The sequence below is a fragment of the Phyllobates terribilis genome, unplaced genomic scaffold (genome assembly GCF_046119375.1).
Source record: "Phyllobates terribilis strain yellow unplaced genomic scaffold, ASM4611937v1 Scaffold_9__5_contigs__length_417890890, whole genome shotgun sequence".
Classification (NCBI taxonomy): domain Eukaryota; kingdom Metazoa; phylum Chordata; class Amphibia; order Anura; family Dendrobatidae; genus Phyllobates; species Phyllobates terribilis.
The window spans coordinates 101244516-101258349 of NW_027362769.1; the positions used below are offsets into that span (position 1 = coordinate 101244516).

Sequence of the window (13834 nt, forward strand, 5' to 3'; positions counted from 1 at the left end):
CATGGAAAAGTGACAAGTACATATAGTCATGCAAAAAGAAAAGAGGTGAAGGAGTAAAAGGAGGGGGAGACACAGATATAGGCATGTCATGCCCTTCTAAAACCAAAAAAGTGCGAAGCCGACACGGCCCGTCCGTTCCTGCCCGTGCCACCTCCGTGTCACCGGGTTTGTGCCAGAGCCGCGGTGGACCCTGACGGCCAGCCCCCCTCTCCCAATACTGGTGCCTGTCCGCTGGTGGGTCGAGCGAGCCCCCCTGCGGTGGAGGCAGGTCTAATCTTTTTAATTTAAATTGTCTCTCTAATTTGAATGAGTACACTTTAAATCCTTTTACAAGGATCTATTGAAAGGCAAGTCTCATGCCAGCAGCCGCGTAATTCCAGCTCCAGTAGCGTCCACTAAAGCTGCTGCAGTTAAAAAGCTTTTATAAGGATCGAGCTTGGCAGTCCACCGCAAGGCGTCCTACCGCCAGTCCCAGCCCCTGTGCCTTAGGGTGCCTCCCCGATGCTCTTCACTGAGTGTCCCGGGGGCCCGAACCATTTCCTTTGAAAAAATTAAGTACCCAAACTACAGGTGGTGTAGCTTGCTTAACAGCTGGGATAATCCGCTGACTAGCAGACACTGCTACTAGGCACAAAGTATTTCCTGGGCTAGATGCAGTTAAAAATTTGTAATTAGATACTCTCGTTGGATGCTGAGAAAGCATTCCATAGAGTCTCCTGGCACGCCATATATTATTCTCTTAAAAAGCTTGGGGTAGGGGTCTAGGGGACCCTTTTATAGGCAAAATCACGGCCCTGTATCGCAATACGTCACCTAGGCTGAAGATAAATGGAACATTTTCATCACCTTTCATAATCACCAATGGGACAAGGCAGGGATTTCCTCTGTCCCCTCTCTTATACATCCTAGTGACAGAGCACCTGCTCTCATCAATTCGCCATAACCCCAATATTAGGTGGATTGAGGTGGGAGGCACCGAGTACAAGTGCTCTGCATTTGCTGATGATGTCCTAGTATATATCACTCAATCACATATATCCATCCCTGCTGTTATGGCTGAAATAGATCACTTTGTTACATGGTCAAATTTTAAAATCAATGCAGCGAAGTCTGAGGCCCTCGATGTCTCCCTCCCCAAATCCATACAGGATTCCATCCAGTCCAACTTTCCCTTTGCCTGGCCCTCACAGGGTATCAAATACTTAGGAATTCGTATTCATAGAGACCTCTCCCGTCTATGTTATCTTAAATTTGGGCCATTTATTGAACAACTCCATACAGACCACGGTAGGCAAGTTAGAACTGTAAGATTCACTACGTGAACCACTGGTGTTTTGTGGAAAAGCACATGTACACTGTGTTCCAAATTATTATGCAAAAAGTGTTTAGGAGTGATAAGGGAAGAATTTTTTTGTTTGTCAGTTAAACTCATTGATGGTGATGTGTGTCAGGGCTCTTTATATCACTGCAAGCAATTGCAGACACCTGTGCTAATTAGTTTGGCAGGTGTGTCCAATAAAAGGCAAGACTACTTAAGAAGGCTTTTCCAACTTATTAAGCAGCCTACATTTTCTGCCAAAATGGGAAAGAAAAAGGATGTGTCGGCTGCTGAGAAGCAACAAATTGTGGAGTGTTTAGGTCAAGGCATGACTACAATCAACATTGCCAAGACACTTCATCCTGATCATCGCACAATCAACAAGTATGTAGCTGATTCACAGTACACACGTGTGCGTGCTGATAAGGGAAAATTGAGGACTCTTTCCTACAGGCAATTACGTCAGGTTAAAAGAGCAGCGGCAAAAATGCCTTGTCATAGCAGCAGACAAGTTTTTGAAGCTGCTGGTGCCTCCAACGTCCCCCGAACAACAAGATGCAGGGTCCTTCAGAGGTTTGCAGCTGTGCGTAAGCCATCCAGTCGACCTCCTCTATCCACTGTACACAAGCAGAAACGGCTCCAGTGGGCCAAACAATACATGAAGACTGACTTCAAAACTGTTTTGTTCACCGATGAGTGCCGTGCAACGCTCGATGGTCCAGATGGATGGAGTCGAGAATGGCTGGTTGATGGACACCCCATGCAAACACGGCTACGGCGCCAACAAGGAGGAGGTGAAGTAATGTTTTGGGCTGGAATCATGGGGAGAGAGATTGTTGGCCCCTTTAGGATCCCAGAAGGGGTAAAGATGAACTCCATAATGTATGTGGAGTTTCTCAAACAGCACTTCCTGCCATGGTTCAAGAAGAAGAACCGTATATTCCGCAGCAAGATCATTTTCATGCATGATAATGCACCGTCTCATGCTGCACATAACACATCTGCATCTCTGGCTGATATGGGCATAAAAGGGGACAAACTTATGGTGTGACCCCCATGCTCCCCTGACCTCAACCCCATTGAGAACCTCTGGAGCATCATCAAAAGGAGTGTCTATGATGGCAGGAGGCAGTTCACATCTAAGCAACAGCTCTGGGAGGGTATTCTGTCCTCATGCAAAACAATTGAAGCAGAAACCATCCAAAATCTGACAAATTCAATGGATGAGAGAGTTCCGAAGCTCCTTTCGAACAAGGGGTCCTATGTGCAAATGTAACATCACCTAGAATAAAGTTTTGAGTTGAAAACTGTTTGATTTCAGTTTCTAATAACCTGCTAATACTTATAATTTCAAAAATGACCATTTTTTTGTTCTTTATTAAAATGAAAAGGTTGATCGAAGAGTGTGGGGGATCCAAGAGTGTGGCAACCCAGTAGTTAGGATTATTTTGAATTCTGACAATCTGAGGGTCATGTTGCAGGTAGTGCAGCAAGAAGGCAATCATGTGTCTTGCGCATCTAGGAGCCCCAAAATTATTTTCTGGGCTAGATGCAGCTAAAAATTATTATTAATTTGAAAGCTGGTGGAGCTTAGTATAGATGGCCTAATAGAATCAGTACTGCAAACTGCTACAAGGCCCAAATTATTTTCCAGCCAAGATACAGATAAACATGATTAGTCATTTTAAATCTGGTGGAGTTTAGTATAGATGGCCTAATAGAATCAGTACGGCAAACTGCTGCAAGGCCCAAATTATTTTCCAGCCAAGATACAGATAAGCATGATTAGTAATTTTAAATCTGGTGGAGTTTAGTATAGATGGCCTAATAGAATCAGTGCTGCACACTGCTACAAGGCACAAATTATTTTCCAGCCAAGATACAGATAAACATGATTAGTAATTTTAAATCTGGTGGAGTTTAGTATAGATGGCCTAATAGAATCAGTACTGCACACTGCTACAAGGCCCAAATTATTTTCCAGCCAAGATACAGATAAACATGATTAGTAATTTGAAAGCTTAAAACGGTTGGTGAGGTGATTTTAACAAATCATCAAGCTTTTACTCTCCCCAGGATGACACAGGGGTAGAAAAGTCATTTCGGATCCATGATTTGTTCATCTTTATGAACGTGAGTCTGTCTACATTATCAGTGGAGAGCCGCGTGCACTTATCTGTCAGCACACCACCAGCAGCGCTGAACACACGTTCAGACAGAACGCTGGCTGCTGGGCATGACAAGATCTCCAAGGCGTAAGTGGCGAGCTCTGGCCATTTATCCAGATTGGAAGCCCAAAAAGAGCAAGGGTCCAGTGACACAGTCATGGCTTCAATGTTTACTTGGAGATACTCCTGTACCATTGTCTCTAGGCGTTGACTATGTGTCAGACTTCTTGTCTCCTGTGGCCTTGCAAAGGATGGGCTAAAAAAGTGGTGAAATGATTCCGCAAAATTGATGTTACCAGCAGATACTGTGTTTCTGTTACGTTTTGAGTGCTGAACACTCGACGGTCTAACGGTTGGCAAGTTGGAACTTGAGATTCACTACGTGCACCACTAGTGTTTTGGGGAAAAGCACATGTAAGATTCTGCAACAGTCTCTGCTGATACTCCTGCATGCGTGCATCTCTTTCTATGGCAGGAATAATTTCTGCAAATTTACTTTTGTACCGGGGATCTAACAGTGTGGCAACCCAGTAGTCAGGATTATTTCTAATTCTCACAATTCGAGGGTCATGTTTTGGTAGTGTAGCAAGAAGGCAGTCATGTGTCTTGCGCATCCAGGAGCACCAAGTGTCTGTTGTGTTGGTGGCGAGGTAACAATCATGCTTCCTTCCTCTGTCCTCTCCCCCCAACCTCGCACAACAGAAATGTGATCAAGGTCTCCCTCATCTGATGAGTCTTCCATCAGTTCGTCCTCCACTTCTTCCTGGGCTCCTGCACCTTCCTCACTAGTTTGGCTGCTACCATGCGCCCTGGTAAAACCATCTCCCCCACCCTCACATGCCTGCCGCCTTGGTGCTGCCGACCGTCTGGACCTTGCAGATGTTAGCCCTTCCGCATACAACTCCTCCTCCTCTACTTCCTCCACCTCCTCTTGTGCCACCAACTGACTCCGAATTCTGTTTCACATGTGCTCCAGCATGTAAATCACCGGAATAGTCATGCTGATAATGGCATCGTCAGCACTAAACATCTTCGTCGCCATTTCAAAACTGTGCAGAAGGGTGCATAGGTCCCTGATCTGAGAACACTCCTCCAGCGTGATTTGCCCCACCTCTGGATCTCGTTTGCCCAGGATATACGTCAGAACGTATTGCACCAGGGCTTGTCGGTGCAGCCACAGTCGCTGCAACATGTGCAGAGTTGAATTCCACCGGGTAGGCACATCGCATTTTAGCCGGTGAATTGGCAGGCCCAACGACTTCTGTAGAGATGTAAGTCGCTGAGCTGCGGGATGCGAACGGCGGAAGTGAGCACACAGCGACCGTGCCCTCTGCAGAAGGTCATCTAGTCCGGGATAGTGGGCTAAAAATTGCTGGACAACCAGGTTCAACACGTGAGCCATACAAGGCACGTGTGTGACATTGCCCCGGCGAAGGGCCGCACCCAGGTTTGCAGCATTGTCGCACACGGCCTTCCCTGGTTTCAGGTCCAGTGGAGACAACCATTCATGAAACTGGTTCTCCAGAGCTGACCACAACTCCTCAGCTGTGTGACTCACTTTTCCCAGACATTTCAAAGTAAAAACCGCCTGATGACGTTGAGCCCTGCTGCCAGCATAGCAAGGCGGTGTGCAGGATCCCTTCTGCACAGTTAGAAAGCTTGTGGCATGACCAGACAGGCTTTGGGTGCAGGTGGAGGACCGAGAGGAGGTTGAGGAGGCAGAAGCAGTGGAGGAACTTCGAGATAAAGAGGATTGATGCACAACTCATGGGGACGGCAAGACTTGGACAGCAGCCCCTTGTCCTGCTGTCACCATAGTTACCCAGTGCCCAGTCAGCGACATGTAACGCCCCTGTCCATGCCTACTCGTCCAAGTGTCTGTGGTGAAATGCACCCTGTCACACACAGATTTTCTCAAAGAAGCGGTGATGTTGTGTGCGACATGCTGGTGGAGCGCAGGCACACCTTTCTTTGAGAAGTAGTGCCGACTGGGCATCTGGTACTGGGGCACTGCGACGGACATAAGGTCTCGAAAATCCTCTGTGTCCACCAGGCGGAAAGGCAGCATTTCTGTAGCCAAGAGCTTGCAGATGGTGAAATTCAACCTCTTAGCTTTCTCATGGCTAGGAGGAAATGGTCTTTTACTTGTCCACATCTGAGGGACCGAGGGCTGGCTGTTGTGCTTAGACGGGGTTGAGAAGGGTGACCCCGGCAAACTGCCGGTCTGTGAGGAAGATGCAGGCGGACATGTTAGGTTGCCTTGATCCAAAGGTGGTGCTATCGATGTCGGACAGCGCTCAAGACCAGCTGGTGTTACCACCTCCAAAGAAAATGATGACCTGCCAATCACGCTGGCTGTTGCGGGTAAAGAGGTGGCAGGTCTGCGTCCCAAAACAGGTGTGACTGCTGTCCCCCCAGTCACAGAGGATGAAGAGGCCGCGGATGCACAAGATGTGGCAGACGGTGGTTGGCCCGGCCAGCTAGGCCGCATTGTAGCACAGTGAGCTTCCCACTGCAACTTATGCTTCATATCCATGTGCCGGTTCATGCATGAAGTACTCAAACTATGTATTTTTTGGCTTCTACTTAGCTTTTGCTGACAAAATGTTACAGATAATACGAGTTGGGTCATCTTTATCGATCTGAAAAAATGCCCAGGCTATGCAAGGCTTAGCACCCATGCGACCTGAAGAGCCACCACGACTTGTGGTCAGAGGCAGAGTTGTGTTTGAGGATGCAGTTGTTGACGTGCTTCCAGTACTACGTCTCTGTCCAGGAAAGCGCAACCTGACCTCGTCGTCACTAGCATCCTCCTCCACCTCCTCTGCTGACCTCATCGACTGGCTGACTGTGGGTTGACCGTAAGTGGGATCTCCAACCTCGTCATCATCACCCTGTGTGTTATCACACCCGTCGTCCTCAGAGCCAACCTCTTCCTGCCCTGACAAAAAACTAAAGTTGTCGCTCCAATCAGGTATTTGAGTCTCATCAGCGTCTTCCTCATTGTCTCCACCAACAGGAGTTACAGTTTGGGAACGAGGGTCTACATTATGGTCAGAACCTTCTGGGTCTGGTCCTGGATCTGACTCATGAAGATTCTGGGCATCAGTGCAGATCATTTCCTCGTCTGGATTCACAGAAGCTCTGGAGCCGACCTCTGATTCCCAGGCTATAGTATGAGTAAACAGCTCTGAAGACTCAACCATCTGTTCTACCCCATACTCAGACGGGCAGCTGGAGACTTGGGAGCTGTGAGGAAGCAAGTGCGATTGGGGTGACACCTCTGAGGACTGGAGTATTTGTGATGTTGAAGTTGAGGTGGAGGAGAGCCCACTTAAAGGAGCACTTGATATCCGTTGAAGCACCTGCTGTTTTTGTGCCTCATCTGGAATTTGTAGCGATTGGCGTGGCCGTAAGAAAGGGATCTTATCACATTGTCCGCTAAAAGAAGTAGACATCTTACTTTGGCTGGAAGATGGTCTTTCTTCTGCAGATGTTACTGTTGCTTTAACACCTACTCCACGGACACAACCTTTTTTTCCCTTCCCAACATGCCTATTCCCTTTCCACCAGCAGCAGGCCTTTTTCCACTCATTTTGGTGGTTAACTAATTCACAACTCTGGAGTTGTTTGCACAAAAAACAATGGATGGGAACCGAGCAGAGCTGAGTGGCCAAACTGTGGTATTAGGCCAAAACTATTGGCTGGGTTAGATGCAGATAAAAATTATTTTGAATTTGCAATCTGGTGGAGGTTAGTATAGATGGACTAATAGAACAAGTCGCACACACTGCTACAAGCTGAAATATTTTTTCAGAGCTAGATGCAGAAAAAAATTATATTGAATTTGCAACCTGGTGGAGGTTAGCATAGATGGACTAATAGAATAAGTCCCACACACTGCTACAAGCCGAAATATTTTTTCAGAGCTAGATGCAGAAAAAAAATGTTTTGAATTTGCAACCTGGTGGAGGTTAGTATAGATGGACTAATAAAACAAGTCCCACACACTGCTACAAGCCGAAATATTTTTCAGAGCTAGATGCAGATAAAAATTATTTTGAATTTGCAACCCGGTGAAGGTTAGTATAGATGGACTAATAGAGCAAGTCCCACACACTGCTACAAGCTGAAATATTTTTTCAGAGCTAGATGCAGAAAAAAATTATATTGAATTTGCAACCTGGTGGAGGTTAGTATAGATGGACTAATAGAATGATGCTATGCCCAAAAGGTTTTACTTCACTAGGTGTAGTAAAAAAATTGGTATTCTATACACAGGTGGTGTAGCTTGCAACACAGATAGGCTACTCCACTGACTAACACACTCTGCAAGAGGATTTGCTTTGCTAGATTTAGCCAAATGCTGTGAAAAAAACTTGCACAGCACTGGCACAGACCTGCCTGGCAAAAAGTGATAGGAACTGATGTAACCTAGCCCTCAAAAGGACTGCAATTACAATTAGTCTTTACTCCCAACCTATCTATTTAAGAGCACAGACCTGCCTGATAAAAGTCGCAGGAAGTGATGTAACCTAGTCCTTAAAAGGACTGCAATCACAACTATTCCCTACTCCCAAGCTATCTGTAGATTTGTGCGAAAATTGGCTTGAAATTAACAAAGTATAGCGCACACAGCAACAGCGGTGCCGTCTAACACGCAGCTGCAGCAGTGAGAAAATGGTGGCGACGGGGAAAATGGCTTGGTCTTATAGGGCAAGGACATGTGACATACACTGCCAATCACACATGCCCTTGCTTGTGTGAAAAAAAGCACTTCGCTCCGTGTGTGCGCTGCTGATAGGCTGACAGATTGCACCTCCCCACTGCAAATGCGGGAAAGAGAAAAAAAAATGGAGATCTTCATTGTTCCTGCAGAGATCCATCCCCTGCCCCTCCCCCCGCCCCGCTGTACACTCAAACTGCGTATTAACATTAATTTTCATCATTACTGAGAAAAAATCCAGTTATGATTTTGGTGCACGAACAGTTATCGAACATAACCTCGAACAGCCGAATTTTTTTCAAATTGTTCGTGTTCGCCGAACGGCTCGAACACCGCCCAAAACAGCTCGAATTTGAGATTGGCGAACAGTTCGATTCTAACACCGCTCATCTCTAGTAACGAGTGACCTAAACCTAAAATAGAATCTAAAGATGAGGCAGATTTACTGAACAAGATGAACAACTATAATAAATTTAGCACATATTAAGTCTGTCTAGCATAAGTGAGCCCTCTTCCTCTTTGAAGAGGCAATTTGCATGCTTAAAGGGAATCTGTAATAAGGTTTTTGCTACTTCATCTGAGAGCAGCATAATGTAGGAAAAGAGACTCTGATTCCAGCGATGTATCCCTTAGTTTACTGGGTGCAATAGTTTTGACACAATCAGAGTTTTTAGATGTAGCATTTAACAGAGCTCAGAAATCTGCCCCCGCCCACATCACAGCTTTCTGTGTACATTGTCTATACAAGTACAAGATAGTAAACTGCTTATAAGAGGAGGGATGTGGTCAGACTAGGGCTCATGTGCCATGCAGTCTAGGCAGAGATAATCTCCTGGTGATAAAACATTCACTGTATGGAAACAACAACGCACAGCCTAATACGTGACACATTTTTTTAATATGTGTCTCAGCCCCTACCTCATGCTTTCCTCACATTTCACAGCAAAAACCTGCTGACAGATTCCCTTTAATAACAGTCAGCAATCCCTCATTAGTCCATTAGTCAGTGATACCGCTGGATAGCCTCAGAACCACTGATTGGAAAAGAGCTGCCTGCAGACATTGCTAAGCTGGGTTCAAACCTAGTTAGTTGGAGTGAATCCTCTTCAATATCTATGTGAAGAATGTAATATGCGCTAATATGCCGAGGTAGATAAGAAGAGCTAATATCAGACCTGTTACGTGGATCCTCTGTGTGGGCAAGTTTCCTTAACTTATATTACTTTTATTCCAGTTCATTACTTTTCAGTTTTAATGAACCCTGTGCAAATAATTGCATGGCCTCTCTTTCCTTTGAACTGGACATTACATTTAAAAAGCTACCCGCTGCTGGGTGTCCATTAGTCGGGGCTTTGCTCCTTCTCAGCCCTTATTCACACATACATCATTAGACACATGGTAAGGTTTTAATACTAGAGGTTAGGACTGTACTGAATAGGATCACCTTGACGTGGTGGGATGGTGTCACGGGTGTGTCAGAGGTGACAGACAGTCGCCCTGCAGTGGGTTGCAGGAGATCTCTACATTTGGCATTGCAGACAGCTGCTTAGATAGGAGGCTGTCTTTAGGACCGAGCGACTACCTCTCTCTTGCTAATTTGCTCTCTGGCCTGGGTGTATATATACCTGGTGTGTCTGAGAGGGCATCACCGGTTATATTCATTTATGCTTGAGTCCGTGTGCACATTTGGAGTTCATCTAAAGCTAAGCCATTTTCCCCTGTTTTGTCTACCCTTGTTGTTTTTAGAGTTTTAGTGGAGGTTGACTAGTGCTCATCTCCTTCCATCCCTAGCCGTAGCCTTACACCAGGGAAAGTAGGGCGAGGCACGCGATCGGCGATAGCTGAGGAGGCTATATAGAGACGTTAGTTGAGACAGAGTGACGCTAGACCCGACTAGGTGGTCTCCACTTCCCCCTTTCCCTAGTGTCTGGGCTCGCTCTCCCTTTTCTCTCTATGTTGCACTTACACCTGGCGTGACAGATGGCCTTTACGTTTTTTTATCAAATATATGTTAACCAAGTACCCTATATTATTTTCATGCACTATTTCTATTTATTTATTTATTGCAGGGTAGTTGCTCATTTTGTTTTTGTCTTGGGTTTTGCAAGTTTCCTTAAGTAGTAGTCCGGGATAGTCTCTGTCCATCCACTATGTAGGCTGATTGTAACGAAGTCCGTGGTGTTCTCAGTGTTCATCGTTCCGGCTGGTCATGCTGAGTCAAGCACGCCTTTGGGGATTCGCCGGTTTCTGAGCCGGGACTGGAGGGTAAGTATGAGTTATACATAACCCCGGCCAGTGGGTGCGGCCTCGCTCTCCATACACTTGTATGGAGCGAGGCCATGTCCTCTAGTTTGCCACACCCACTGGACAGCCGTATCACTAGACAAGGCGGGGTCTAGCTCAATACAAGTGTATGGAGCGAGGCCATGCCCACTAGACGGACCCTGCTCAGAAACCAGTGAATCCCCACAGTGCGTGAGCTGGGGGAGGGAGTCATAATTCTGCAGTTACACGGAGCAACTGTGGACTTATCGATTTGGACCGGACAACCCCTTTAATAGCAATATCTCCATGGCATGAATTATAACAATGACTTGCTTTTTATTTATTTGTGATTTTCCTTTCTTCTCCTCTGCTCTATTAGGGTTAAATTTGCATTTGGTATTATATTTTGCTTGTATGGGTAAACAGGACAATGTGCTGCTGAGAACATTGACAGTCTATGAGCAAAAAATTATCTATTACTGATTGTTCTGTGCGCATCGTACAGAGCACGGTTGACTTGTCTAAAAAGGGTATTAAACAACCACCGATGGACTTCTATGTAGTCTATCAGCAGATGATTTCGGTTGCATATCATATAGGGTAAACCAGCTATAAGTATGGATTGTCTAAAAGTTAGACCATTTTAGTAAATCAACCCCACTGTGTTCGGTAGATCATATTCGAAGGGCCCCTATTTCCTCAATGGATGCCAAAAGTTTCTTGTTCACAACTGTTAGGCTGTAACGATTAGTGTTTTCGACAAGTATTTTCTGATATTGGCCAATTTATACCTCTGGCTCACTACTAACACACTTTTAATGCACCCTTAGTGGCCTACGGAGTGCTAGGATGGGGTCATTGTAGATTTAGAAACTTACCGGTACCTAATGATTTCTGTTTCTAACCTTTCCCTTCATGTAACTACCGCTTATTTCTCATCATGTGCCTCAGTATATCAAATGTTATCTTAAGATAAAACATAATAATTCCCCGTCAATAGAATAATTAAAGTGGAGATGTTACTGAGTATTCAGCACTTTAAAACCTATCTGATATATATTTTTAAGTTTTTGCTCTAAGACTTCCTGGACATTGCATTACATTCCCCCCCATTTCTAACAGGAGGAACCAGATGAAAGGGGTAGGACTGAATACAGAACGGAAACTATATTTTTCTTTGAAGCTCAATGAATCGGACTAAAATGATAAAATAGATGGTGTAACATGGATACCTACTGAACACAATTGTAGGTAGAGCTCAGGACTAACTGGTTGATTTAGAAAGAAAAACACTGAACATTTTCTATTGTCTAAAGTTCGTTGTCTGACATGTAGACATTTGTATATTGCTCGCTTTTAACTAATATAAACCTCCATAAAGTGCACATGGCTGCAGTAATTTGCCTCTATATACCATACAGTAAACTGAATGTTTTGGCTTGTTTCTTTTTCAGAGTGGAGAACTAGTCCAGTTGCAGCTGGCAGAAGCCATACCAAATTTACTAGATATTGGGGAAAACCAAGATGAAGCCAAGAAACTGCTTCAAGACCACAGTGCACTTCTCTACAAAATCAAGGTAAGCAGATGGAGGCCCCCCAGGACAAAAGGACTGATCAACACCTTCAATTTGTTTTTACACTTATACAAATTTTTCTGTGATCACTGGATGAGGCTTTGACCCCAAGAATTTTAGAGGATTCATTCCTTTGTCCAGAGTGGCTCAAAAACGGGCTGCTAAAATATCATGCTGAAACCAAACCCACGTGGAGATGACTTTGAAGACAATCACTCAACAATAGTGTCTAACACTTTATACATGGGTCTAAGAAACCCGTATCAGACAATGGTATATGACAAAATAAGTTGTGCTGTTATAATATAGAGGTAAAAAAAAAAACATAGTGCCGCTCCATTCTCATGATCAAAGATCTCCGTTCTATCATATAAATTATATGGAGAACAAAAAATGAAAAATTTGTGGTGTAGGGGGTTGTCCAGTGTAAACCGACAAGTCTGCAGTCTACTGTGACTGCAGACTTGTGAATCCTCATATCACGGGCATTGCGTGCTGTGTAATTTCCAGTGTCAGCGCCAGGAAAGGCGGTCATGTGATCAAAAATATGCGATATGCATACTCCAGGCACAATCCGACTAAATGCAAGTGGATTGAGCAAGGCTGGAAATAGTCTACAAAGTATATTTGTAATTTATATTCGCTTTACATTTAAAATACAATATAAATTCTTCCATTGGAAAAGTACTGTCAATGAAAGATACTTGGATATGTCTTCTCTGTTAAGGGATTTTCAATAGACACCATATAAGCCTGCAATATGCTGTTTCCATACTGGTGGTCACTTGCAGACCATCAACTTTTCGTCTCTCAATAGAACATTGAGAACAGCAAGAAAAGTTTGTAGTCGGCACGTGATCGGTAATATGCAAATCAGCAGGCAACAGAGGGGAATCCTGACAGTGTGCATATGGCACTTTGTTAGTCACCTGCAATCTGCAGTCAGGTACATTAACTGCAAAAAAATTACGTTTAACACGGAGAACCACTTTAATCAATTACTACTGGGTACTGTTGCAGATTTAATTGATCACTTGGGGTCCCAGAAGTGGGGCAAGCTGCAATCAGCCTGTTTTCTGGGACCGTTCTAACAAAAAGGGATAAGTCCATAGCTGATACTTCCTTGACGGTACAACTTAGTCTCATATGTTTTATTACGCAATACATGAAGTTGATCCACACTTACTAGCAAAATGAAATAAATGTATAGGATCAGATTGCAGTTCAAAATTCATAATAACCGTTTATATTAATGTTTGCATTTACCTATATTGTTTAATTTTTGCATATAGATTATAAGTTCTTAGCATACATTTTGATTAAATTGTGTGAGCCCATCTTTCAGCAACAAGGTAACTTCTTCACATGGGGAAAAACTCTAACAGACTTCTCTCTATCTGGGCCTACTCCTACAATTTGAAGGGAAGTTAGGATCCAATTATACTCTGCTAAAAAAAAGCCTTGGACAGGTAGGAGGAGTACTTCACCGTTATGGAGGAAGTCATCCGCAAATGTGTACAGTTCAAAAATCCGATGCTGAATGTTTGCAAAAACACACTCAGAATATGATCGCATACAGATGTTTTTAGCATTTGTTCTTGTAGTGAGATTTTTTTCTTCACTTCTCAACATTGAAATTGCAACACCATGAAAGAAAAGCCACGGAATTATAGAATCACAAGATTGATAGACACATTAATAATATGCAAATGAGAAAAAGTGGAAACAACATTTTCAAAACATCTCGATTTATTCAGTATCAAGTATGAGCACCACGTGCACA

At 44.3% G+C, this 13834-nt stretch overlaps 1 protein-coding gene across 2 annotated transcripts in view; it reads left to right on the forward strand.

Moving 5' to 3' along the window:
* Positions 1-13834, forward strand: part of CCDC141 (coiled-coil domain containing 141) — a 271474-nt gene that overhangs the window by 47250 nt on the left and 210390 nt on the right. For both annotated transcript variants that reach the window (XM_073646809.1, XM_073646810.1), the window contains exon 2: positions 11932-12054. In XM_073646809.1, coding sequence (XP_073502910.1) covers positions 11932-12054 — 123 coding nt within the window. The remainder of the gene's footprint in view (positions 1-11931; positions 12055-13834) is intronic.